We start from the raw sequence: 25,620 nt of genomic DNA on the forward strand, positions 1-25,620 counted from the left end.
CATCTTGGAACTGGATCTGAATTTTTCTTCCAACACATGTAGCATACTATCAGCTCTTGAGCAGATTCAATTAAAATAATTACACTTTTTAAATTCATCTTGAAGTAATCCAGGTGCCAAGAAGAGATGTCATGTCGTTAATAATATTGCCACAATGGCTTGTCTACATCTTACATTGTGGAAAATGCACAATCTCTATGGAAAGCACAACATACAATCAATGGATGGAGAACAAATCTGTCCTGAACCATTGTCTTCTGCTTGGAAAAATATCACAGAAATAATACAATTAGAAAAAACATAGAGCAGTTTACTGTTTCATTGACTTCAGGTCCTTTAACTATTCTACTTATAATATAATGTTAAAGATACTGACACATGAAGAGAAACAAATACATTATTTTGATAATTAGATGTCTTTAAATAAGGTAATTGTGAATAGATAGGACATCTATTTCCATTTCTATTTTCAGTTTTCAAATCAAAACATTATTTATTTAGCCAAACACTTAATCCAGAAACAAAGGGAGAATGAAATAGAATTACCCCATAAATATCAGGTTATGAAAATTCCCAAACTACATACATACAAAAAGAGATGGCAGGGAGAGAAAAAAAGAAATGGAATCTCTAAAAGACTACCCAGAAGGCATTGAGGATAATATTGACTGGGTGGGAGACGGGGGAGGAGAAGAGGAGAGGATGAATGAAATAGGTTTGCTTGAAGTTCTAGAAATATTTCCACAAAAATGAACTCTTTGTTCTCGATCCTCAACAGTACAATTTTATAAATCATTAAGGGCCTGGTGGCAACACACAAACTGAAGGAATTACAATTTCTTTTTTGCAATCCCACAGAGTTCTCCCTAAAGGCATTCCATGGAACAACAATATAATTCTTTTTCTTAAAAGAAAAAAGCAATAAAAAATATCTATTGAGTCTTCAATAAGTTATGTGCTTTTATTTTATCCTTCAAAAATATTCTCATAGGTTGCAAAAAAGGAGATAGAGAGAAATTAAAAGGCCACCTCCATCCAGGGACATTAACCCATCAATATGATTTTAATAACATTTTTTTAAATATTGAGAAATTGGTAACTGGAGAGACTATGTCTGTCTGTCTGGAGAGACTATGTCTGTCTGTCTGTTTGTCTGTCTGTAGCTTCTCGCTGATGCTAGGCTCAAAATCTAGGCTCAAAACTCAATTAGTACGGATTAGTATTGGGTTACAAGCATTCATTTAGCACCCGTTTGAAGTTTCGACATAAAGCGTCCACTTAGGATTTATGTGCAAGTCCCAGAATTACGAATGTTGCAGCACCACAACAGTTGTTCATCCTTAAGAATGACTGCAAGTCTGCAACATCTCCCCACAACTGTTTCCCTCCTCCCATCCTGCACTGAAGCACAATCACTTACCTTAGAAGATCTGTCTCCTCTCTGCAATGGTTTATTTCCTTTTGAGGGAGAGTTGATAAAAACTCCTGGGTGCCATAATATCACACAAGTTCAGGTAGCCATCCTCTTTTGTGAAACTGAGTGCCTGAACTCTCGCAAGATTACGGATCCCAGAAACTTACATTCTCAGCAAAAAGTTTTTGTGGTGCCAGTCACCTGCTCCTATCTCCCAACTCCTTTCCACCATCATCGGGACACCTTTCACAGAGACCTGACGAGACTGGAAGCTTCATGGAGAGATTCGCTGTTTTGAAATGCCCCATAGATGCCTATGAGGGCTTTGAAAATTGAGGGATTTGCTCTGTTTTCAAAAGTCTCATAGGTGTCTATGGAGCATTTCAGGTTGAAGGGATTTGCTACATTTTGAAATGTTCATAGATGTTAGGGGAGGTGGGGAGGAGTAGGAGACAGATGCCATAAACACTTTTCACGCCTAGGAGCTTGCATCGACTCTTTTCTCCCTCAAAGCAAAAGAAACTGCAGCAGAGAGGACACAGATCTTTGCAACATAAATCAGTGCACCACAGCAGGGACTGGGAAGCATGGGGTATCTTAGTGTGTAGGGAAGGCCTTTGGGGCCTGTTCCATCACTAGCAACCCCATAGCCTCCCCCACCCTGAGATACCTCATGTGCACTTAACAACCCACATTTGCCCATGCATTAAATAAGTGATTAAATTAGCAATTAAATTAATGAATGTATGGGCAAAAGTAGAGAGTGATCTTATTCAAAGTACAAGATTCACTCCCACAAATCCTTGAGGTATGAATGGAATGGGCATTACATTCATAACTCGAGGACCACCTGCACTTGTATAATAGAGATTGTCAGGAAATTCCAGGGCTATAGACTGGAGGGGAAGGAGGGGGGAATAATATAGAAAAAAGGAATAGAAATCTACTTCCATCTTACCCAGCACTTAGGGAAAATACTTAGGGCTCAGTCTGAAGAGAACTTTTTTTTTTATCTTGTAAGTGTGCTTTAGATACTCCCCTTGCAGTTCAACTAACTAAAGTGAATGATTATAGTACAGTATGTGTTTAATTTCTCTGCATAGTTCCAAGACACGTGGTTAAATTCTTTGTTAGGTAAATGGCATGCATCAAACAATTAAAGGGGGAGGGAGAAACTAAACTTTCTTAGACCTAATGCATGGATCCAGAGTGCCACCTGTTGTTTCAGAAAGAAATTGCAGAACTACAGAAATTTGGGGATCAGACTTTTATATACTATACATAGACTCTCAAAACAGCTCCCAACAGAAACCAGCATGGCTGCATAAAGAACTCTCTGACAAATTGAAAGACAAAAAAGATAAGTATAAAAAGATAAGTATAAAAAACAGGGAGAAAGCAGAACTATTTAACTCATTTTTTGCATCTGTCTTTACACAAAGGGATAAAACAGTCCAACATATCAAAAAACAACACTACAAAAATCAGATAAGGAACACAAGTTGAAATAGGGAAGAAAATGGTAAGTGAGCACCTGTCTACCCTAGACGAGTTCAAATCACCAGGACCGGACGGATTACACCCCAGGGTTCTGAAGGAACTGGCAGATGAGATCTCAGAACCACTGAACTATATCTTTCAGAGATCCTGGAGCACTGAGGAACTGCCGGAGGACTGGAAAAGAGCTGCTGTAGTTCCCATCTTCCAAAAAAGGGGAAAAAATAGATCCAGAAAATTACAGACCTATCAGATTGACCTCAATACCAGGAAAGATTCTGGAAAAGATAATCAAGCAACGAATTAGTGAAACCTAGAACTTGTAATAGCCAAAAGCCAACATGGGTTTGTCAAAAACAGATCATGCCAGACTAAACTTATTGCATTCTTTGACAAAACGACAAAATTAGTGGACCAGAGGTATGCCGTCAATATAGTTTACTTGGACTTCAGTAAGGCATTTGATAAGGTAGACCATAACCTACTACTAGATAAAGTAAAAAAATGTGGGTTAGACAGCATCACCACCAGATGAATTTGTAACTGGCTGACCAAATGCACTCAACATGTAGTCCTCAATGGAACTGCATCTACATGGAGGGAAGTATGCAATGGAGTACCCCAAGGCTCTGTTTTAGGCCCAGTACTCTTCAACATTTTCATCAAAGATTTGGATGAGAGAATAAATGGGGAACTCATCAAATTTGCAGATGACAGCAAACTGGCAGAAATAACCAACACTCCAGAAGATAGGCTTAAGATATAGAAGGATCTTGACAAATTTGAACATTGGGCACTATCTAATAAAATTATTATGAAATTCAATGGTGAAAAGTGTAAGGTTCTACATTTAGGCAACAAAAATGAAATGCACAGGAACAGTATAAATGGTACCTTGCTCAATAGTAGTAACTGTGAGAGGGATCTTGGAGCCCTAGTTAAATATGAACTAGCAGTGTGCAGCAGCTGCCAAAAAAGCCAACACAGTTCCAGGCTACATAAACAGAGGGATAGAATCAAGATCATGTGAAGTGTTAATACCACTTTATAATGCCTTGGTAAGGCCACACTTGGAATACTGCATTCAGTTTTGGTCATCACAATGTAGAAAAGATGTGGAGACTCTAGGATGAGTGCAGAGAAGAGCAACAAAAATGATTAGGGGACTGGAGATTAAAACATATGAAGAACAGTTGCAGGAACTGGGTATAAGAGAAAAAAGGACTAGGGGAGACATGATAGCAGTGTTCCAATAACTCAGGGGTTGCCACAAAAAAGAGGGAGTCCAACTATTCTCCAAGGCACTTGAAGGCAGGACAAAAAGCAATGGGTGGAAACTAATCAAGGAGAGAAGCAACTTAGAACTGAGTAGAAATTTCCTGACCATTAGAACAATTAATCAGTGGAACAGAAGTTGCCTCCAGAAGTTGTGAATGCCCCAACACTGGAAGTGCTTAAGAAGATGTTGGATAGCCATTTGTCTGAAATGGTATAGGGTTTCCTGCCTAGGCAGGGGGTTGGACTAGAAGATCTCCAAGATCCCTTCCAACTCTGCTATTTTATTATTGTATAAAATATATATGCTGGTTTCCAAGCACCTGAATATTGATTACTGTACCTGACCATAAGGATGCTGCACTGATTTTAAGTGCAAGGACTGGTTAGAAGTCAATTTTTTCAATGCCGTTTTAACATCACACATTAAATTAATGGTTATAAGTCAAAGACTACCTGTAATGAAGAAAAAAGAAATAACCTGGCCAGGTTGCAGCAGATACAAGGAGATATGCATATCCAATATGAGATGCTGTTTAGAACTAACACAAATGTTTATAGCTTTTCCTCCTCCAGTTAGTCTTTCAATATATTTTCTACTTTCTCCTCCTCTATGATCTTTCTCTCGATGAATCAGCACTGTTTTCTTCCCTTTCTTGTTTTCCAGGAAGCCCTTAATAGGCATCCCCATGTGGCACATTCTATAAGATCAAGATACCGAGGAAAATTAGTTTGTTCTGCAATGCTCAAAAGCTTAACTATTTTTTTCTTTGTGACCTTTTTCCTGTTGTCAGCTACAATTTCTTAAATATTCTGCATCAATACAATTTAGCGGCTTCACTAAAATAGAATTCTTTATTGGCCAAGTGTGATTGGACACACAAGGAATTTGTCTTTGGTGCATAGGCTCTCTGTGCTGTCCCAAGAGTATATAGCTAATATAGGAATTAAAAGCTGTCTCCTTTAAGAAACTACCTCATGGGAAACGTAACTACCTTATGGGAAATGTAGTCCCATAACATGTGACCACATCTGTGCTCCCTGATTGGGCAGTGAGGTACTGTGCCCGGGAAATTGATATATTACTGGGCATTCACTGAATCGCCTTCGGTTCTACCAGAAGCAGCTTTGCACCAGCAGCATGGGTTAGAGAAACTAATGCCTTTTTACACTACATGATGGGACAGATCATGGAAAGTCAGAAGACTCTTAACACTGAACTGTAAGTTTTGCTATTAAGGATGCCTGATAATAAACGTGATCTGAAAGATATTCCTAAGCGTGGAGTTAATTGGCTGCCCGAGCAGAACCTCATTGCCAGGGGCAGAACACTCTCAAAGTACATAAAAAGGCAAGGTACATAATAACCATGAGGTGCAACACTTAATGATAGTCATAGGGTACAAATAAGCAATCAGGAAACAATCAATATAAATATAAATAGTAAGGATATAGGCAACTAGATGTTGCTTCTTGAGTGGAACAGATTTTAGCAATTAAATGGATTGGAAGCAGCATAGTTCCTTCTTTACATAAGTTACAGTATTGTTATGTTATTTCCAGAATAAGCGCAGGGGAGAGGTGGGTCAGTTAATTAATCCAGTCAACAGAACATACAAGGAATATGTACTGCTTACGACTGGAATGCCAAAGCTGGAAAGATTAAACAGAAAAATATAGTTGTATTACCACATTTGTAGGAAAATGAAATGAAGCAGGAGGCCAACTATCAGTTTTTTCATAGAAAACATTATCATCAAACAGCCAGACATGGAAATGGGAATGCCAGAGGTTCAAATTGGTTGTAGAAAAACCTGTGAACACAATATGTTATTGCTGAATAAAAGATATGAGTTGGAAAATTGAGAAAGCCAATGAACACCAAAAATAAATCACTACATTCTTCATTGATAATAGAAAGATTGAGCTGATCTTGTTAAGTTGTTGACAGTGCTCAGAAAAATCTGAATCCTAGAACATCTAGTTCTTATGAGAAATTTATGGTATATATAACTTTGGAAGTCACTATATAGACAAAATAGTGAAACAGGCTGACTCCAGGTTGGTAAAGGAATGTCACGAGGATGTACATGCTCACCATATATTCAGCCTATATGCAGAATATATATTAAGAGAAGCTGACTGGAAGATCCAACAGTTTTGGATCTTGGGAGTGTGGTTTTAAAACTGGAGGAAGAAACATCAAAACCTGCACTATGATAATGACACTAACCCAATAGCTAAAAATGCAAAGAGTCTGCAAGCTTTAGTAATAAAAATCAAGTAACATAGTGAAAAAAGGGACTAAAAATATAAGCTGTTTTGAATAATACTTTAATAGTTTTAGCTAGGTTCTTTAAAAAGGTTTAAAGGTTCTTTAAAAATATTATTTGTTAATAATATTACATAAGATTTTCTGGTAGTAACCTGAACCAGCAAATATTGATTTGTATGCTTCATGTTTTATACTAAAGATAGGTTTCAATTATAAATGTCTAAAAATACAATTAACATAAAATAAGAAAGGATTGGAGTTCTGTCTGGGATTTCTGATTTTCACAATGGGATATATTGTGATCTAATGCTAAATGCAATTCAGAAAAGCTTTGATATAGGATCCAGACGGTTTTTTCTTTTAATGAAGTTTTTCCAATTCTCAGAGACTGCCTAGACAAGTTCCTGCAGTTTTACTAGGAAGATTTTTCAGAAGTGATTAGCCATTTCTTCCTTCATAGGGCTAAGAAAAAGTGAGTGGCCCAAGATTACCCAGCTGATTTGTACCAGTATGGGATCATAGCTCACAATCTCCCAGTTTCTAGTCTGATGTCTTAATCACTACACCAAAATGGCTTATTACAAAGTTAATACTTTCTATAATTTTTCAAGTAACTTTAGGAGAAAAACATTAAATGGATGAATGCAGGCTACTTTTATTAATTATGGTAAATTCTATTCGGCTGTATTTTGTCATTCTGGACATGTAATCAATCTGTTCCTCTTTCCTTATTCCACTCTTAAGTATAGTATTTTTTTTAAGTATAAATCGTTATTACGGTCAAAGACCAGCAATACATATTACTTTTTACCCTATGTTAAAAGCACTGACATTAAAATATAATTTAAAATTATTGATGCTAAAAGTGGATAATAAAATACGTGTTCTCAAATTGTTCGGATCACTCCCTGGTTTGAGGCATGCCTGTCTCAATTCTTAATTGGGTATTTGGAGTTCTTTTGGGTGCAGCTAAGATGGCTTGCAGGAATTTGGTTTGTATGGTTTCTAGCAAGTCTTTCTTTGCAAGGATTCCTGTTGGTGCCCCATATAGAATTTGTGCCAATGCTGTGGCCTCAAAAAGTTTTAAGACAGCAGGTACTAACTGACTTCCACCTGTGTAAAATAAATGTTTAATTGTGTTTGAGAACCTATTGGCTGCACTGCACAGCACTGGCACAATCTTTACTACTCAGTGCTTTAATTACTCCCTTTCCTTTCGTAACTTTCAAATCAGTTTAAGTGTGTAGGAATAACTTTGGAAGACAAGAACAACTGCAACCAAGAGGACAGTCTGAAAAAACGAAATTTGAACCCGAGGGAGGACAGATACAGAAAGGATCTCAGAAAGGACCCTTCCTAGTTTTCGAGAGAATAAAAGATGGGAGCGGTACTTTCACATTTGCAAGATACTTTTGAACTAACTTTACATAAAGATAGGGCGAGTACTCATGGGTATACTTTTTGCCTGGATACCAGGTATGGCTAATGAGTAACTGCTCCCTCACCGCATCCTTCTAAGTCAATCTAGCGCCGTGTTTCTCCCGCGAAGGTTTGCTCTTGCAGTTTAAGCAGGAGAAAATATAAGACACTACTACAGTACCTTCATTCACCATGAGCCAGAATGCCATAAAAGGACGGCAAAGACGACTAAAGTGGGGGAAAGCGCTGCCTCTGCTCTCGCTCCCACGGAGCCCCGCGTTGGATGGCACGGGGCCGTCAGCGGCGGATCCTCCTCCGTAGCGGGAGAGGAGCACAGAGGATCAGTGACAGACAGCATTTCTCAGCCTTTGACAACTTTGAAAGTCAATGGACTTCAACTCCCAAGATTCCCCAGCCAGCGTCCCCATAGCTGGCTGGGGAATTCTGGGAATTGAAGTCTGCCTATCTTCAATTTGTTATAAGCTTGGAGGAACCGCTACCCGAAGTCGTTGCCCCAGGAGGCGGAAGACCCGGTGCACGTGCTCCTTGGCTGCCGAGTTGAAAAGGCGACGAGTAGGAGGGGAAAACAGGGGAGGGGCCTGCGCCGCCGAAAGAGGCGGTGGGATGCTGAGCAGGAGCGACCCAAACGGGCGGTAGTGACGCCCTTTCAGCGGCAGGCCGTTCATCTCGCCTTTCCGCCGACGGCAGCAGCAGCAGCAGCAGCAGCAGCATTAACAACTGCTCTTCTCCTTCCCTCCTGGGAGCCGAAGCGCTGCCCGTGTGCGCCCGCCCGACCCGCTTCTTCGCGCACTGTTGTCATGGAGGAGCCAAGATGGCGGCCCTGGCCTACAGCTTGGGCAAGCGGGAAATCAACCACTACTTCAGCGTGAAGAGCGCAAAAGCCCTGGCGCTGGCCGCTGTTGTCCTGCTCACTGCCTGCTACGCCGTCTCCCGTCGGTATCAAGGTGAGTAAAAAAAAAAAAACCGGTGGGGGGAGATCATGTCCGCAGGTGGGGACTGGCTAAGGAGAGGGACATCACCGCGAAAGGTCCGCCGACTGCCGCTTCGTCTCCGTAGGGAAGAGCGTGTCACAGGCTTCCACGGATCCAAGGGATGGTCATTTGGGAGCGGGGCCTTTTGAGATCCTCAGCCGGCTTGGTCGCGAGGGTTTTCTCCTCCCAGGTAACATAGAAGGACCTGCCAGGTAACTGAGGAGTCGGCTAGCATCTGCCCCAGAGAGCATCCTGCTCCCTCTGGCCTCTTTTCCATTACGTTGGGACGGAGACGCGGTCATATTTCTCTGCTTGGTTCCTTTCCCTCATAGACAGGTGCCTTTTCACCTGTTCAGATAAAGCAGCAACCCCCAGTTAAGCCAAGCACTTCCTCATTTGTTACCCATGCAGGAGGTGCAACGGATTCGGAGTTATCTAAAGAAATTCCTTGCCCTGGGGGGGTAGGTCTAATTAGCTCTGCTCATTATAAACAATGGTAGGAAATGGGAGTGACGGTATTAATTATGCATTTTGACAGCCTTGCAGGAAGTGGCTTGACAAGCAAAGTAGATTCTGAAAGATAAGCGTGCAATGATATATTTTGAAGAATAGAGGTTTGAATCACCTTCATGGTGCTTTGTTTTCTAGCTCCAGTGCAAATTGGTATGGTAAATACAACTATTTAGCCTGCCATTTTAAACAACTGGTAACTATGATGACAAAATAAGGGCAAGGAAACTAGCAGGACCAGTGTAATGACCAGGGAGGCAGCATCTGATTCAGCATGCTTTGATTTGCTATCTTGGTGTGCTATAGTCCTTTTCTATCAAGATAGATAGTAGCAAAATGGTAACAACTTCCAGTGAATGTGTAACGAGTGTGTAAGTTATTTGCATTTAAAATCAACACTTACTCCATTACAGGTAGTCCTCAATTTATGCCCACAACTGTGCCCCAGATTTATGTTGCTAAGTGAGAAATTTCTTAAGTAAGTTTTGCCTCAGTGTAGTATAAATCTTTATTACGGTCAAAGACCAACAATACACATTACTTTTTAGCATATGTTAAAAAGTACTGACATTAAGATTAATTTTAAAAAATTGCCTTTAAAAGTAGATAATAACATACATGTTCTCAAATTGTTCGGGTCCCTCCCTGGTTTACCTGGGTGCAAAGCCAATAAGTATGGGAGTAAATATAAGGTCCAGAAATTGTTAGAGATATGTCCAAATAATTGGTACAAGATGACAACTACACTTCTGTAACCAATTTTTTTTCTTGTGGACATTGCAGCAACACAAAACTTTGCCACTGCATGTGATAGCCGGGTTTGTATTCTAGAGGAGAAAACCTATAAAAATTGTCTTCCCTCCCTGGCAATCTCTCTAATAAGAGGAGAATATGTGCAGATCTACAAGTTCTGTATATCTCACAGTGTAATAGAACATGTGAGATATCTTCAACTTTTCCTTTACCACATATATAAACCCATTCTGCTATTGGTGTTCTCTTATACCTGCCCTTAAGGAGTGCTAAGGAAGAATGTTAAATCTGGCTCTGAAGCAAGCTGTTCTTTGTTTTGGGAAGATCAGGTCATTTAGATATCTTGCCAATTCCCACACACCCTGTTTGATTCTGTCCCTACTGTGGAGAGGCAACCTATTTAGTTCTTGGAACTCCATGTTCTTTATTCTGTTGATTACTACTTGCTTTGCTTGATCAAAGCCTAGGGACATTAAGAATACCGGTGAGAGCCCATAAGAGCCCAGCTTGTGATCAATTGCCTATTTCCAGGGAGAGGGGAAGTTGTCAGTCAACACTAGTGCAACAGTCCCTCTGGAAAGAAATGCATTTTAAGCCAATAAATGATCATCATCTTCCAGGCTCTTACCTCAATTTGAGGCATGCCTGTCTCAATTCTTAACTGGGCATTTGGAGTTTCTTTAGGTGCAGCTAAGATGGTTCTCAGGAATTTGTATGTATGGTTTCTAGCAAGTCTTTCTTTGCAAGGATTCCTGTTTATGCCCCATACAGAATTTGTGCCAATGTTTTGGCCTCAAAAAGTTTTAAGGCAGCAGGTACTAACTGACCTCTGCATGTGTAAAATAAATGTTTAATTGTGATTGAGGACCTATTGGCTGCTTGCAATGTGTGATCCAGGTGTGCCTTCCATGTCCCTTGCGAGTGGAAAACCACCCCAAGGTATCTAAATGTTCTAACCTGTTCCAAACTATGTCCTTCTATTTTCCAGGGTATTGGCTAGGTCTTTTAGCAAAAACTAAATTTTTTGATTTATCAAAGTTAAGGACCAGCTTGTTTTGCCTCCATAGCGGAGTGTTGCCCTAATTTCTCTCTTCAGTCCTACAGGGGTTTGTGAAATAATAGCAGCAGCATATAAGAGAATTGGAACTTTGTGTTGTGCTAGGTTAGGGAGATGGAAATCAGGGTTCTGTAGGAGATCAATCAGGGGATTAATATAGAAGTTAAAGAGGGAGGGGGACAGGATGCAACCCTGCTCTACCCCTTTTTGTACCCTTACTGGGCTGGTTAAACTCCCTTGGGAGATTGCACCTCACTTTCAAAGTGGAATTGGCATACAATTTTTGTATGAGGAAGAGGAGGCATTTATCAATAGTGGTGAATTTTAATTTCTCTCAGAGGGTGATCCTGGATATTGAATCAAAGGCCTGCTTAAAATCAAGGAAGGACACAAAAAGGGAGGATTTTTTTTAATATGTGTATTTTTGTACTAAATAGTGGAATATCAAGATATGATCCACCGTAGATTTTCCCTCTCTAAAACCAGCTTGTTCATCTTTGATTATTCCCCCTGAAATTAGCCAATCCTGAACTTTATAGTTAGGTGCTTGGCATACAATTTACTAATAACGCTCAGAAAACTAATGGGTCTATAATTGCCTGGGTCATTTCTATTACCTTTTTTTATAAATAGGTATGATAATTGCTACTCCCCAATCTCTTGGCATATGGCCTGTTTTATCTATAAATGTAAACAGAGATGCTAAAAGTGGAGCCAACCACTGGTGTTCTTTTTTATTATTTCTGGCAGGACATTATCGTTATTTTTATTATTTCTGGCAGGACATTATGCCTTATTAGCTTTTAGGACTCTGATCAACCAGGAATCTCTCTTCTAGTGTAACAGGGGGCCAGTAAGGAGTTTGGTCAAAACTAGTTTGGCTCTCATTGTTTACATAGTCAGGATCTGTATAAAGCTCCCTAAAATATTCTTCCCAGGTATGAATCAGAACCTGATTAATTGGGGGTAGGGGAGGTTTCTCCAATCCTCTGGTGATGTACTGTATATACTCGAGTATAAGCCTAGTTTTTCAGCCCACTTTTTGGGCTGAAAAAAGCCGCCTCGGCTTATACTCGAGTCAGTGAAAAATTTGCCCGAAATGGAGGAGAAAAAGGGGTGGGGCCATGCCGCTGGGTGACACTCGTGAATGGCCCAGTGCCCCTGTGAGTTTCCCCTCCCTCTGTGTCAGTTTGCCGCGCAGCGCGCACCGCACCATCCCCCCTCCTCACGTTCTAATGTAATGCAGGGCTGTCTTACGATTCCCCTTCCTCCCCCTCCTGCCGCTCTGCAACAATGTCCCACCTCCTCCTTGTTATGGCAAGCAGCCACATAGCGATGTCCCACCTCCTCTGGTACAGTGATCCAATGATAGGAATCACTGTGCCATGTGTCATAGGAGGCGGGACATCGCTCCCGCGGCTGCACGGGACATCATCATCACAGCGGGACATCAGCATCATGAGGTGAGTGAAGTATTTCATTGAATACACCGCTAGTTTACTGTTTTTCTTTGAAATAAATATTCAAAAACATTATTGGTATCTATTTTTATTTTTGAAATTTACCGGTAGCTGCTGCATTTCCCACCCTAGGCTTATACTCGAGTCAATAACTTTTCCAGTTTTTTGTGGTAAAATTGGGTGCCTCGGCTTATATTCGGGTCGGCCTATACTCGAGTATATACGGTACCAAAAAAGGGATGTGTTTTTTGTTCTGACTGCCGTAATTAGTCTATGCCAAAACTCCTTCAGAGCTGTACTTTTCTTTTCTTTTCTTTTAGAAAGTTCTTATATTGTGTTTTCAGCTGCTTTAAGTCGTGAGTGTGATCCTCAAAGGAGGCATTTTTACTTTTCTTGTACTCTATATTATATAACCTTTTTAGTTGCACGCAATCTCTATCAAACTATTTTTTATTCTTTGAAACCGGCCTTTTGGAGTGAGCTAGTGTTCTGTTAATGAGAACTGAATTCACATTTAAAATTAAAGTTTCAAACCCCTCTAAGTAAGATCCTCCGAACATATTCCCTAGTAGAGATGTATGTAGCTCTATGGTTTCTGGAGCTAACATCCATTTGGTAACTTCCTTAGCATCTTTCTCATTCCATTTAATTTTTACCTGGGTATTTTGACTCTCTAACCTGGGTAGGTAGGTTGTGCTTGCCCTTAGACATTTCTGGTGTAATGTGAGGGTAAGGAGTATTGCATTATGATGGCTTTCCAGTCGGGAGTCTACCTCCATCTCTGTAAGAACTTCAGGAGGTCATATGATATTACCCAGTAATGAACTGTGGATTTTCTTCCTGTTCTCCAATAAGTATATTCTGCTGGATAGTCACCCCACGTGGACCCATTAAGGATACAAAGATCCAAATGTACAGTCATTTGTCTTACTCACAAACCTGCCCGATTTGCTTTAGGGTCTTTAAATTGTCTGGAATGCAGGGATTCTCCTGTTACATTTTTATCATAGTGGATCTTAAATTGATTAAATAATGATTGATCATTTGGTCCCATTCTACCGTTTAAGTCCCCCCCCCCTATAATTATTGCTGCTTTGGGGTACTTGTCTGAGCAGCCAAGAATAAAATATTCTATGCTGTTCCAAATCTTGTTGATCACATTATTCTTATTAAGTGGAGGAATATAGATATTAAAAAGCAAAATATCTACCTGTTTAAATAAGAGTAATGTAGTAACAGTGGCTGGAAAGGTGGCAATGATACACATTTAAATTGCAAGGATGTATTAACTAATATCACAATACCTCCTTTAGCTCTCCCCCCCCCCTCACCTTGCTTGGGACAGCAGGGATTGAATTAACCCAATAACCATCTAACTGAATTTCTGTGGAGGCCCAGGTTTCCTCTAAGAAGAGGATTTCAAATTGTGATAGATAGTAAAAAAAGATTTGGTCTTTTGATGGAACAGACCAATCCTCTATATTCCAGATTATAAGGGAAAGTCTTTCAGGAAATTTGATTTATACAAAGGAAAGTTGTCTGGTTGTTGCCATGGATTGAGGTGTCATCACACACATAATTGGTCTTCTTTGAAAGTAGGGAGGTCCCATCTAAGTCCTGTGTAGACTCTTGAAGAACTTGTTCAGGGTAAGAGATTTTAGCACCAGCTAATAGAACTTGCCATTACGATGCCTCTTCTCTGGGTGTAGGACAAGGCGTTATTAGGTCATATTTCATTCTTTAAGATGGTGGCTCTGACATGGGTCATCTCTCAGTTTCTTGGTTTGGTGCTGAAGGTGTCATGCGATATTCACACTGGGATGAAAGTATCTCCATCTCTACTGGGACCTCTAATGTCCCCTTTGGGTCTTGGCTTCTATTTTCCATGATCTTGTATTCATGCAATCCCTTGTCCTCTGGGGGAGAAGTGAGAGGCTCAATTATTGGGAAAACCAGATCTACAGGTATAAGCAGCTCTGCTGTGTCTGCTGTGACCAGTAAGGATTTCTTTAAACTTTCTAATTTGAATAATATATTGTCTTGTTCTTTCTTTGGGAGAGCGCCAAAAGCATTAATGAGACCAGCTTCTGTGCTGTTAAGTATCACTTCACCAGACACGGCTGGTTGACTCCCACTGTCTTTCCCTTTTCCAAGGTTGAAAATGAGGAGGAGGCAGCCACCTTGGGAGCTCCATGTTAACAATTGATAGAGTAATCCTTTCCTCACCAAAGAGACTGATGGGAAAGATTTGAAAGGAAGCTAAATGTGTCTTTATCTTGAATAGCATCTGTGGTATGGTGGGCTGTTTGAAAGACAGGACAATCCACTTCCAATTTGGGGCTTCAGAGAGCCACTCCACAGCATGGAGATCAATCAGACCCCTGCGACAGTGAAGAAGCTGAATTAGGGAAATTAGTATTGCACTTCTGGAATTCCGATTTCCATAATTAAATTTTAAAAGCAATCCATTGGGTTTGTAGTGAGCGATGTGATTGTTGTAATTGGGGGAGAGATGCTTTCTTCTTTATTAATACCTTTCCCTCTCATTGCCTTGTCTGGGGAGGGATTGTTTTTCTGAGAGGACTGCCAGTTTTTATCCGACTCTTTAACTGTTTCTCTGGCTCTTTGCTCTTTTTGGTCTTCCTTATCCTGCATATGGGAGTTAATCAAATCTGCTGCAAGAACTTTAGTGTGGGGGTGCCTGGGGCCCGATATTGTACTTAAGAAAAAAAGCTGTCTTTTTCAATGTCTACATCATGTTGGATGGCAAGTAATTGTTCGAATATTGAAACCACTGTTTGCACTGTGAGAAGGCATTGCTTTGCCATAAACTCCGTTGAACTTTCCCAAGGTAAACTCTCCGTACTCTGAATTATCTGGTTGTTGTTCGCCTTTTGTTGTTGTTGTTGTTCGAATTTTGATCACATGCCCATGGGGATGCTGTTCATAAGTGTGAAAAATAGTCATGTCACTTTTTTGAGTGCTGTTGTAACTTTGAAGATCACTGAGTGAATTGTTGTAAATCAAGGACTACTTATAATATTTAAACCATATAGCCAAATGCTATTTGAGGAATAGCCTTTAAAAATCATAAGAAATGGAATGTAAAGGAGCAAGAGTGTCTTTGTTTCTCTGTGCATTCTGAATCATTATAATAGGAATTACTTCATTTTATGCATAGTGACAAATGGCTGCAGGATTTGGTACATTGTGAGGATAAGAAACTGTTGAAATAAAACTGTATGAAACACCTATACTTATGAGAGTTTAAAAATTCTAGAAAAAGTTAATGTGCTTTCCTGTTCAGCATCAAGTGACAGGACCAAAAGGTAATCCTTGCTTAACAACCATTTGTTTAGCAACCATTCAAAATTACGATACTGCTGAATAAAATGGCTTATAAGCACTCCTCCTGCTTACAATAGTTGCATCCTCCTTGTGGACACATGACTGGGATTCAGTCACTGGCAACCTTTGTGCATTTAGAAGGTTGCAGTGTTATACGGCCACAATTTGCAACCTTCCCAGTCAGCTTCTGTCAAGCAGAGTAAATGAGAAAGGCAGCAGGAGATTGCAAACTGAAGTTATTTGATATCTCAATCATCACTGCTACTGCCATCATTAAGTGGGTGAGTTACAGGATATATTTTGCTTAGCAATTGCTTCCCTTATAGTTATAGTTTATGTCTGAAACTAAGAGAAAGGCTAGAAGTAAGGGAATGTTGGAAGAATTGTTTCTAAGATTTGAATGATAATAGTTATATGTTAAAAAGGAATTCAAATATCAGTTTTGGCATCCAATAAAATAAAATCAGAAATACTTGGTGAATGTTGGCAATCAAACTCCATATGTTAATTGTATAATTGGAAAAGGTTTGGACAACTTATTTAATATATTCAGAGCTTGTCCTTCTGCCTATCATTTGTAAGAACGCCATTGTTTTTTTTGTATAGAGAAAAGCTAATAACAGTGAGTCAAAAATTAAAGGGCATTAGGTGCTTGGCAGAAATTGCTTGGAAAGGTAATTGGCAGAAATTGATGAAAGGAGATAAATACATATTTTCATTCTTCAGCAGCTGAAAACAATTACATTCGGTTGCCATCATGTTAATGCATCCCTAACCCACACATATTCCTGAGCCCTTGTAACAGTGTTTGAGCCTTTATTTCATCAAGATTCACAATCGGATGGTTAATGAATACATACTGAGTTTGAACATTTACAGCTGCTGCTACAAATCCATATTATTGACTTGTACTTTCTTTCTGGATGTGGAAACTTAGTCACAGATTTCTTCTGATGAACTAATCTGATTTCAAAGTTCCACATCTAATTTCTTATTTTTAACTTGTAATTTTAAAATACTTTCTAAATGTTTTAGATTAGTATATTTATTTGGTGCATTTTAATCCATTCTTTAAGTAAAAAAACCTGATGTATAAAACAAATAAAGACAACTTATTTTGATCCTTGGATGCTCACAATCCGAAAAACACCACATGGAACAAGGTTTCAGGAGAAAGGAATAAAGAAAATCAAAGCCAGATATTTTGAAAAAAGCAATTTAGGGATAATTTGGGTCCTAAATTTATATAACAAAATAATTTCAGTATGCCTAGTTAGAGAAGCCTGTGTAAGAAACCTTGGAGGGAAGTTCTCAGCCATCAAGAAATTGAAAGTTTTCAATGAAATAATGTGTACGAGATAAGCAGGATAACACTGATGCATGTTCCCCTTCTTCCCTTCAGCAGCTTCCAGTGTGGCTCACCAATCTGCCTGTCCCCCAATTTCTCAGCATCCTCTCTTTCCTTACCTTCTGCCACATCAAAGTGCCAAGTAGGATGGTTTTTTGTACAATCAGAATGTTCAAGTCTGATGAATTTAAAATTTCCAAATAGCGAGATAGCCCTTTGGGTATTGCCCCAAGGGCTCCAGTTACAATCGGGACAACACACAATTTCTTTTTCCACAGTCACTCAACTTCAATTTGCAAGTACTTTGTATTTTTTTTCTTGCTGTTTATCTTCAATTGGTGCATCTACGGGTATTGCAATGTCAATGAACCATACTTTTTAAAATTATTGTTATTCAGGTGTGTTGTGGGCCAAGTACCTGTCAGTCTGAATTCTGAAGTCCCACAAGATCTTGACTTTCTCATTCTCTAAAACCTTCTCAACCTGATGGTCCCAGTGGTTTTTGCTGTAATCAAATCCAAACTTTTGGCACAATTTCCAGTGAATGATCTTAACAACGCGGTCATGGGGTTTTAGGTAGTCAGTTTGTGAAATTTTGCTGCACCCACTGATCCACTGGTTGACTGTCTCGTCTTTCTGATTACAGGGGCGACCTTTGCTGTTGATGGTAGCATGTTGAATTTTCGCCTTCATGTAGTTTGTGACTAAGGCTTGTTCTTGAGCTGCCAAAATAAAGCCTTCTGTTTCTTTTTTCAGTGCTCCTGATCTTAACCAGTTCCAAGTTGTTGTTTTTGTTCTTCTTATTGTTGTTGTTATTACCATATTTCCTTTTTTCTCTTTAGGTAACGATACTTGTGAATATCTTCTCTCTACTGGAAGATTCCTTGGGGACAAAACATGGCAACCTTATAGCTGTATGATGCATAGATATAAACAGAGGTAAAATATTGTTGTAAACGTATTTAAGGCGAGACACAAACTAAATTTAATTTACATTTAATGTAAAACCAAACATATTTATGTAGAATATTTGCTGTGATTAGTTTGCTTGTCATGGGCTTAATATTTTACATCTTCTGTTAAATTAAAAATACTATTTGATAACAATATTTTGATGTTGGATATTACTATCAGTTTTTTAGAGGTGTGTGAGACTGTTGTCTGCTAAGGTTTTTTTATCTTGATTTTGTATGGTTATTGTTGCTATTGATGTTATTACTGTTAACAAGACTTCTTGGACACCAAGATGGCAATTGTGAATATAGTTTGGATTTTTCAAATATTTTGGTATATTTCATTTTATAAGCCTCGCTGAATAAATAGGATTTGCCCACCAATATATTCTTCTATTAAATGTTTGCAAACTTCATTTTTGTTCTTAACTTCAAACCAATTAATATTGATGTTTGTTTTTACAGTGAAGCAAAATCATGCCTCAAAAACAAATATATTGCATTTATAGGCGATTCTAGGATTCGTCAGCTATTCTACTCATTTGTAAAACTCATAAATCCTCAAATTAAGGAGGAAGGAAACAAGGTATAACTTTCAATATTTTTGTCCTCACTATTTTTATAGCTATGGAACCATAAATATTTACAGAACCATTATCACTGTTCTATTCATTTACCTCTATGCAGATATCCCTAATTCAGTAGCATATGTTCATGTCACAAGAAACATAATAAAAAAGTTAATAAAACTTGCAAGTATTTTAAAAATCAGGATAAAAAGAAAAGGGAAGTTATATATGAGCCATGATGGCACAGTGATTAGAGTACAGTACTGCAGGCTACTTCTGCTGATTGCCAGCTGCTTAAAAAATTGACAGTTCAACCTCACCAGTATCAAGGTTAACTTAGCCTTCCAACCTTCAAGGTAGGTAAAATGAGGAGCCAAATTGTTGGGGCAGTATGCTGACTCTGTAAACCACTTAGAGAGGGCTGAAAAGCACTGTAAATCAGTATATAAGCCTAAGTTCTATTGCTACAGAAACATTCTTAAAAGGTAATGTTAACTCTTGTCCATTTTTTGTCATATATTTTATAAAATAAGCATTTATATTAGAATTTATGCAATTCTTATGCAAACATTTATATTTAGAACTGTATGCAATCCTTGAATATTTTTTTCTGTGGTTTGCACCCAGGTTTGTATTATGCCCCTCCCTAGTTAATTGACATTAACTGGAGGAGATAGTTTTCAATATATCTCCTGCTTTGCTCTAGGATCAGATGAGTAATTAAAAGTATAGTTGTATTGGGTAGTTATTTCTTTTCAGTCTTTGACACTGTTATCGTCAGCTTGATATTGTTTCCCTGTTGTTAATACTATGTTTTTTCCAAAAATCTTATCTTCAGCTCCAAAATAAGCACTAGAGCTTATTTTCTGGGAATATCTTATTTTTTCACGTACAGAGGGCAGCGAGTGCAGAGGCCAATGAGTGTGCGAGCGCTGCTACCAGTGGTGGATGCTTTCTGTCCCACCATCTGCCTGTCTGCAGCTGCAACAGGGCAAACTCTTAGGGTGCCCCGGCCTCCACCGCCCTGCCTGCTGGCTCTGCTGCTTTTGGGACACTGGAGCTCAGGTCTTGCTCAGACTGCTGCTAGGACAAGGCAGAAAGCATGTGGTGCATCAGGATCACTTTCCTCTCCCATGCCTCTGACTGGGCCTGCTGCATCTGCTGCTGCAGGTCATGCCAGGACTCTTTGCCCTCCTGACCACACTGCTCTCAGCCGCCCTGCTGGGCTGCTCCTGCCAGGGCCCCTTTCCCCAGTGGCCACTTGTGGAACCATGCCACATCGCTGTTGCCTTTAGGCACTACTCCTCCCCTTCCCTCTGTGGCTTTTGCAGGCAAGAGCTCCATGGAGGCCCTCCAGGCCAGGGGCACAGTGGTCAGGGGATATGAGATTTTGGGTTGCAAAGGAGGAAAGGGCAATCTCCCCCTCCCTCGTCTGTCCTGCTGCAGGGCTGCTACAGAGCTCTTGCCACCAAAGCCATGAAAGACAGGGATGGGACGGAATGCAAATTGACAGTGGGCAAGGTAGTGTGGCTCTTCCAGGACCACTGGAAAGGGGCCCTGACAAGACAGTGGCAGGGGGGTTACTTCGGAGGTCATAGATCTGGGCCACGAAGGAAAGCAGCTGCCATGCTAAGTATTTGGGAGGATGGATGTTGGCTGTTTCCTGCCCAGAGGACGGGCAGGGGAATAAGTGTTTTCCTCTAGCTTCATCATCCGGGTACCGTTTCAACATGGGCATTCAATTTATGTGGGCTTCTGAATCTGTAGACCCAGAAGCGAGGTAGAACTTCCTCCCTTTAGTTACTTTTTTTTTTTTGCAGTGTTTTATTTTATGCCCTTGGATCTAATCTTTTTAGGCGATATAGACATCTGTCATGCCCGCCCACTCCATCCCACTATCTCTCCAGACACTTGCTGCCTCTTGTACTGGCCACGTTTAGCCCCTCCCTTCAGTAGGGCTTATTTTGGTGTAGGGCTTATATTAGGCATAATCTTAAAAATCAGACTAGTGCTTACTTTTGGAAAAACACACTACAATGGAGAAATAGTGGGCAAGACGTCATTAAGATTTTTGGAGAAAAAGGCTTTATGAGTCCTTCTTCCAATCACATAAATATGTCTGACATAATTTGTGTTATGTACCAATTGTTGGGGTTGAAATATTCCTAGGTGATGAAATTGTACAGAAAGCTATAAATTCTAAGAGTTTAAATGTTGCAACATCTCTTTGGAAAAGTTATTTCCTTGTCTTAAGTATAACAATTTGTTAAAATGCACACATGCTTCATACACATTTGTTTCATTTCTCCTTCCTTTATAGTTCCTAGCTTTAACAGGGTTTTGGCATTATTTAAATAATTAATTATAACTTGGAATTACCTGAAAACTAGGTGTTCCTTGTTGGACTACAAATGTGATTTTTTAAAACCAGAGTTGATAACTATGGTAGCATTAGAAAAAGAAATAAGTACTTGCTAGCTTAATAGATTAAAAATAGATGACTGGTAGAAAAAAAATATCATACTCCATGTTCCTTGCCTTTATTGTGGTCTGTTTTAGAAGGAAAAAAATAGATGAATCCAGTAGTTCAAAGTGTTCTGATTAAGATTTAGCTGCAGCACTACTGCAACATCTATATCCATGGAACAAATTGACCATGAATATGCTATTGAGGATTATATTAAAGCTTTGGTGTACTTTCTTGAAATATTTGTAATGCACCTTCAGTAGCTAGACATTTATTAAGCAAGTGCCAGATTACACAGTTGATGTTTACTTTAAAAAAAAAAGCTGTGGGAACAGTTTTTGAAAACGTGAGAGAATAATGTTTTTAAGAAATCCTTCAAATGCTATTTCTATTGGCTTAGAAACCCATTGGTAGAAAAAGCAATTTATTTCCTGATATAAATAGTAGTTTCAGAAGGGAATGAATGATTTTAATCAAGATTATGAAGTGAGAAAGAAGATTTTAAAAAACTCTAGGTTGCACCATAGTTTTATTGCTGATTTACATATTTATATGTAATATATTTGTATATTCCTCTTACCATATTCTGATTGAAGCAGTGGTGGGTTCTGGATCCCATTGCAACTGGTATGATTGCAACAGGGCCCGGCGTGCATCACATAAACGCGCGCATGTAGACATGCCTCTTGCAACGCCTCCACGAACTTCCGCAATGCTCCAGCTGCTCAGCAGAGTGGAGCACAGGCTCCGTGCATGGAAGCGCCGAAGAGCTCAAATACAGATAAGGCACTCAGGTGGGCGGCTGGGCCCTCCAGAGCACCATACCGGAACGGTACCCAGTGCTCCCGACAGGCACCGGTATGCTCGTACAAGGGCGTACTGCCTGCAACCCACCACTGGATTGAAGATTAAAAAATGATAATACCCATAAAAATCAAATTAATGTTGGCTATGGAGCCTGTAAGCTTTCAGATGTTGCTGAGTAATAATCTCCAGAATACTTCAACATTGATATACTGACTGGGCTGCTACAGTATAATTAGGAAGGCAGCAGGATTCTCTGCTACTAATTTACATGGTGTTTGTAAACAGCATGTAAATGTTTGTATAATCTACAAGTTTATGGAAAATATTACACTGTGCATTTTTTATTTTGACAGCATGAAAACATTCCTTTTGAAGACAAATCATCTTCACTTAAAGTGGTAAGTATTGCTGGTTTCTAACTCTAATAAAGAGAAAGAGTTGGTCTATTGCTGGAAATAGTAGTTGAAAATTATATATACATGTCCAGCAATGGAAGGAGTATTCAGCCAACTTTTCAACAAGCAACTTTTAACTTCCATTCTCTTTGGTAGCAAGACAATTGTGGAAGAAAATGCTTTGAAAGTTTGGGGCAACTGAATGCCACAGAAAAATAGGCAATAATCAATAGAATAAAAATAATAATATTTTTATAGTTTAAATCAATTATAGATGTAGACATTGTAACTACTAGGAATTGTTCAAATTTTGTAGATTGGTTACAGTGTAGCTCAGGCATTTTATATTTGAAAGAAAATACTTCTATTTTAAACCATTGATTGGTCCTTCCTTAGATCCATGGCAAAATTCAATACATAAGAGGTTTCAAGATTTTTACGCTTACACAAGTATGTCCTTTTCTCTTCAGGATTTCTTGTGGTATCCAGAGGTCAATGGTTCTATGAAGCAAAGTATCAAGGCTTGGATTGAAGTGAGTTGTATAGGTTATTTTTATGTTTATTATAATTATTATGATAATTTCAACAAATGAATGGTTTCTAGAATTTGTAGTCTTGAGAGTAATTTTAGTAAATATTATGTGTCAGGTTCCAAAGGGTACCAGAGCTGACATTATGATCATAAATGTGTTTTACAAACGATCTTTCTAATTAAGAAATCAATCAATGATAATGATTTGTGTTGGGATTAACTTAATTTTTATTATGTCATAGGGTTCTTCATCCAAGCCTCATATACTTGTAGTAGGAGCTGCTACGGTAAGTTATTTGGATATTAGTCATTGCAATAACCAAATAAAATTATGACAGTCTCTGATTTCAGCTGTTCCAAATTCCATATACAGTAAACTGATATTGTTTTTTTCTTTTTTTTCACTCTGTTATTTCAAGTTACCCAGAGAATTAGGTTATTGGCTGACCTATCATTATCAATAGTACACTAATCTTTCTTACATTGCATAAGTTGCCAACCTGAGCTTCTTTTTCTTGCTGCTACTGTTTCTACAGCTAATAGGGTATTGTTAATTCTTGACTGACAGCTGGCATCAGAATATTTTTTTTTTTACTATCCTTTTATAGACTGCTAATATATATATGCAAACTCATTTCAGTTCTCAGTTGATGGCTATATAGATAGTCCTCAATTTATGCCCACAATTGGAACTGGAAATCTGGTCATAAGTCATTGCACACTGTCAGTCCCATTTTTCCAACATTTTTTCCAGCAGTTGTTAAGTAAATCACTGCAGTCATTAAGTAAATCACGTGATCATTAAACATATGAATGCTTTTTTCTGTAAACTGAAAAAAAGTTTGGAATTCACAGACATGACCATAGGATGCTGCAACTGATCATAAAAGCAAGATTGTTGCCAGTCAACAAGGATAGGATAGGATAGTCAACAAAGTATAGTCACGTAACTACCAGAGAGCCCTGGAACCATGTAGCACAATATTTTATATGAGTAAAAATGCCTTTCAGGCCATATCAGCCTGCTGTAATTCTGAAAGTTCGTAAAATAATTGTAAGTCAAGCACTAACTGGAACTGGCAACTCCGTTGTTAAGCAATGTGGTCATAAAGTGAAAAATCAGGTGAGTGCACTGACTAATGACAATTTTGGTCGCAATCATTAAGTGAATCACAGTTATTAAATGCAATGGCATGTGACCACAATTTACAACTTCCTGCTCTCTTCACCATTTGCCAGTAGTGAAGATCACAAATGGTGTTCATATTACCATTGGTAATAAGGTACAATGCAATGGCTGCAACTTCAAGAATTGATCATATATCTCCTAGTTCAGTACTAGGGTAACTTGAATAGTTGCTAAAGGAGTGCTAATTAAATGAATATTATCTATTCTATTCTATTAAAGAATAAAATATAAGAAGAGTGGATTTGAATATTGTATCACAGTATTATAAATCTGATCAGAATTACCAGAATTAGTATTAATATTTTAAAAATGTCTTATTTTTAGAAATGTCTGAAAGCTGTTAGTTTCAGAGTTTGCAATATTCTATATAATATTCTATGTATGTATTTTATTATTTTGATTTATTTGTTATAAAATATATCAGTCTGTTGCTTATAAGATTTCTGAAATAGCAACAGTTTTAATTCATTTTCCTTTAATATCCTTTTCAGTGGTCTATAAAAATTCATAATGGCAGCAATGAAGCACTCACACAATACAGGATTAATATCACTTCAATTGCACCCCTTCTGGAAAAGCTGGCAAGGAGTAGTGATGTCTATTGGGTCTTGCAAGGTAAAATTTAGATCGTGTTGCACATTGGTGTATTGTTATTGTGACTTGGGACAAGCTAAATAATTAGTTGAATTATCCAAAATACTTGTAATTTTCTTTTAGCATCAGAATGCCAGATTTTTTTCTAGGAACGGCTGCTGAAGTTTGCTCCATATTGTGGATCACTACTGCTACATTATTAAATTTCTGCGAAATCACATTTTGTACTGGAAATAACTCTTAATATGATATCTGAGCAAATACTAAACAAATATTAACCTCCTTTGGAACAGATGATTTGATCTAAGTTGAATTAGAGATTAGAAAATTTCCCAAAATGCAGATTTAAATAATAGCCTACAATTTTCCTGATCACCTGAGAAACAAAATTATATGTCAGATAAAAAATAAGGTTTTTGTTAGACCTCTTTGCTATGTGGAATCCCAGAATAAATATCAGAATAAAGGTCTTCATTTAAAGAAAATTAAGAATGTCTTCCCAAAAGTGGACTGTTCAGTGGCAGAAATCAATTATATGTAGAAGTAAGACTTCATTTAGTTGGAAAAACATTAAGCCGAGGTTACATATACAGCCACCTTTCAAGTATGGTTTGTTTTGGGTAGTTGGATTAAGCAGCAAGCTTTATGTATTTTATAAATCCTATTGTGGCATTATATTATTCTAATTGGGGAAGGCGTCAGAATTATTCTTGAATGTATTCCTATATACTGGGAACAAAGATAATTTGAAGCATGGATAATAGTC

General features: G+C 38.6%; 1 protein-coding gene and 1 long non-coding RNA gene across 4 annotated transcripts in view; one reads left to right on the forward strand and one right to left on the reverse strand.

The window, feature by feature from the left end:
* Positions 1-4,462: 4,462 nt before the first annotated feature.
* Positions 4,463-8,343, reverse strand: LOC116520498. The gene is made up of 3 exons (XR_004256796.1): positions 8,062-8,343; positions 5,876-6,000; positions 4,463-4,642 (listed from the first exon to the last, which is right to left on the reverse strand). It is a non-coding gene; the product is annotated as an uncharacterized LOC116520498 (long non-coding RNA).
* Positions 8,344-8,486: 143 nt separating this feature from the next.
* CASD1 (CAS1 domain containing 1) overlaps positions 8,487-25,620 on the forward strand; it is a 39,227-nt gene continuing 22,093 nt past the window's right edge. Inside the window, exons 1-7 of one of the 3 annotated variants that reach the window (XM_032234738.1) lie at positions 8,487-8,845; positions 18,191-18,287; positions 18,767-18,887; positions 22,498-22,542; positions 23,010-23,072; positions 23,314-23,358; positions 24,752-24,875. In XM_032234738.1, the coding sequence (XP_032090629.1) occupies positions 8,713-8,845; positions 18,191-18,287; positions 18,767-18,887; positions 22,498-22,542; positions 23,010-23,072; positions 23,314-23,358; positions 24,752-24,875 (628 nt within the window). In that variant the 5' untranslated portion in view covers positions 8,487-8,712. Of the gene's footprint in view, positions 8,846-18,190; positions 18,288-18,766; positions 18,888-22,497; positions 22,543-23,009; positions 23,073-23,313; positions 23,359-24,751; positions 24,876-25,620 lie in introns of those variants that run through there. The other 2 variants (XM_032234737.1, XM_032234739.1) reach the window with 2 other exon arrangements.

This window comes from Thamnophis elegans, chromosome Z (genome assembly GCF_009769535.1).
Source record: "Thamnophis elegans isolate rThaEle1 chromosome Z, rThaEle1.pri, whole genome shotgun sequence".
NCBI classification, from domain to species: Eukaryota; Metazoa; Chordata; class Lepidosauria; order Squamata; family Colubridae; genus Thamnophis; species Thamnophis elegans.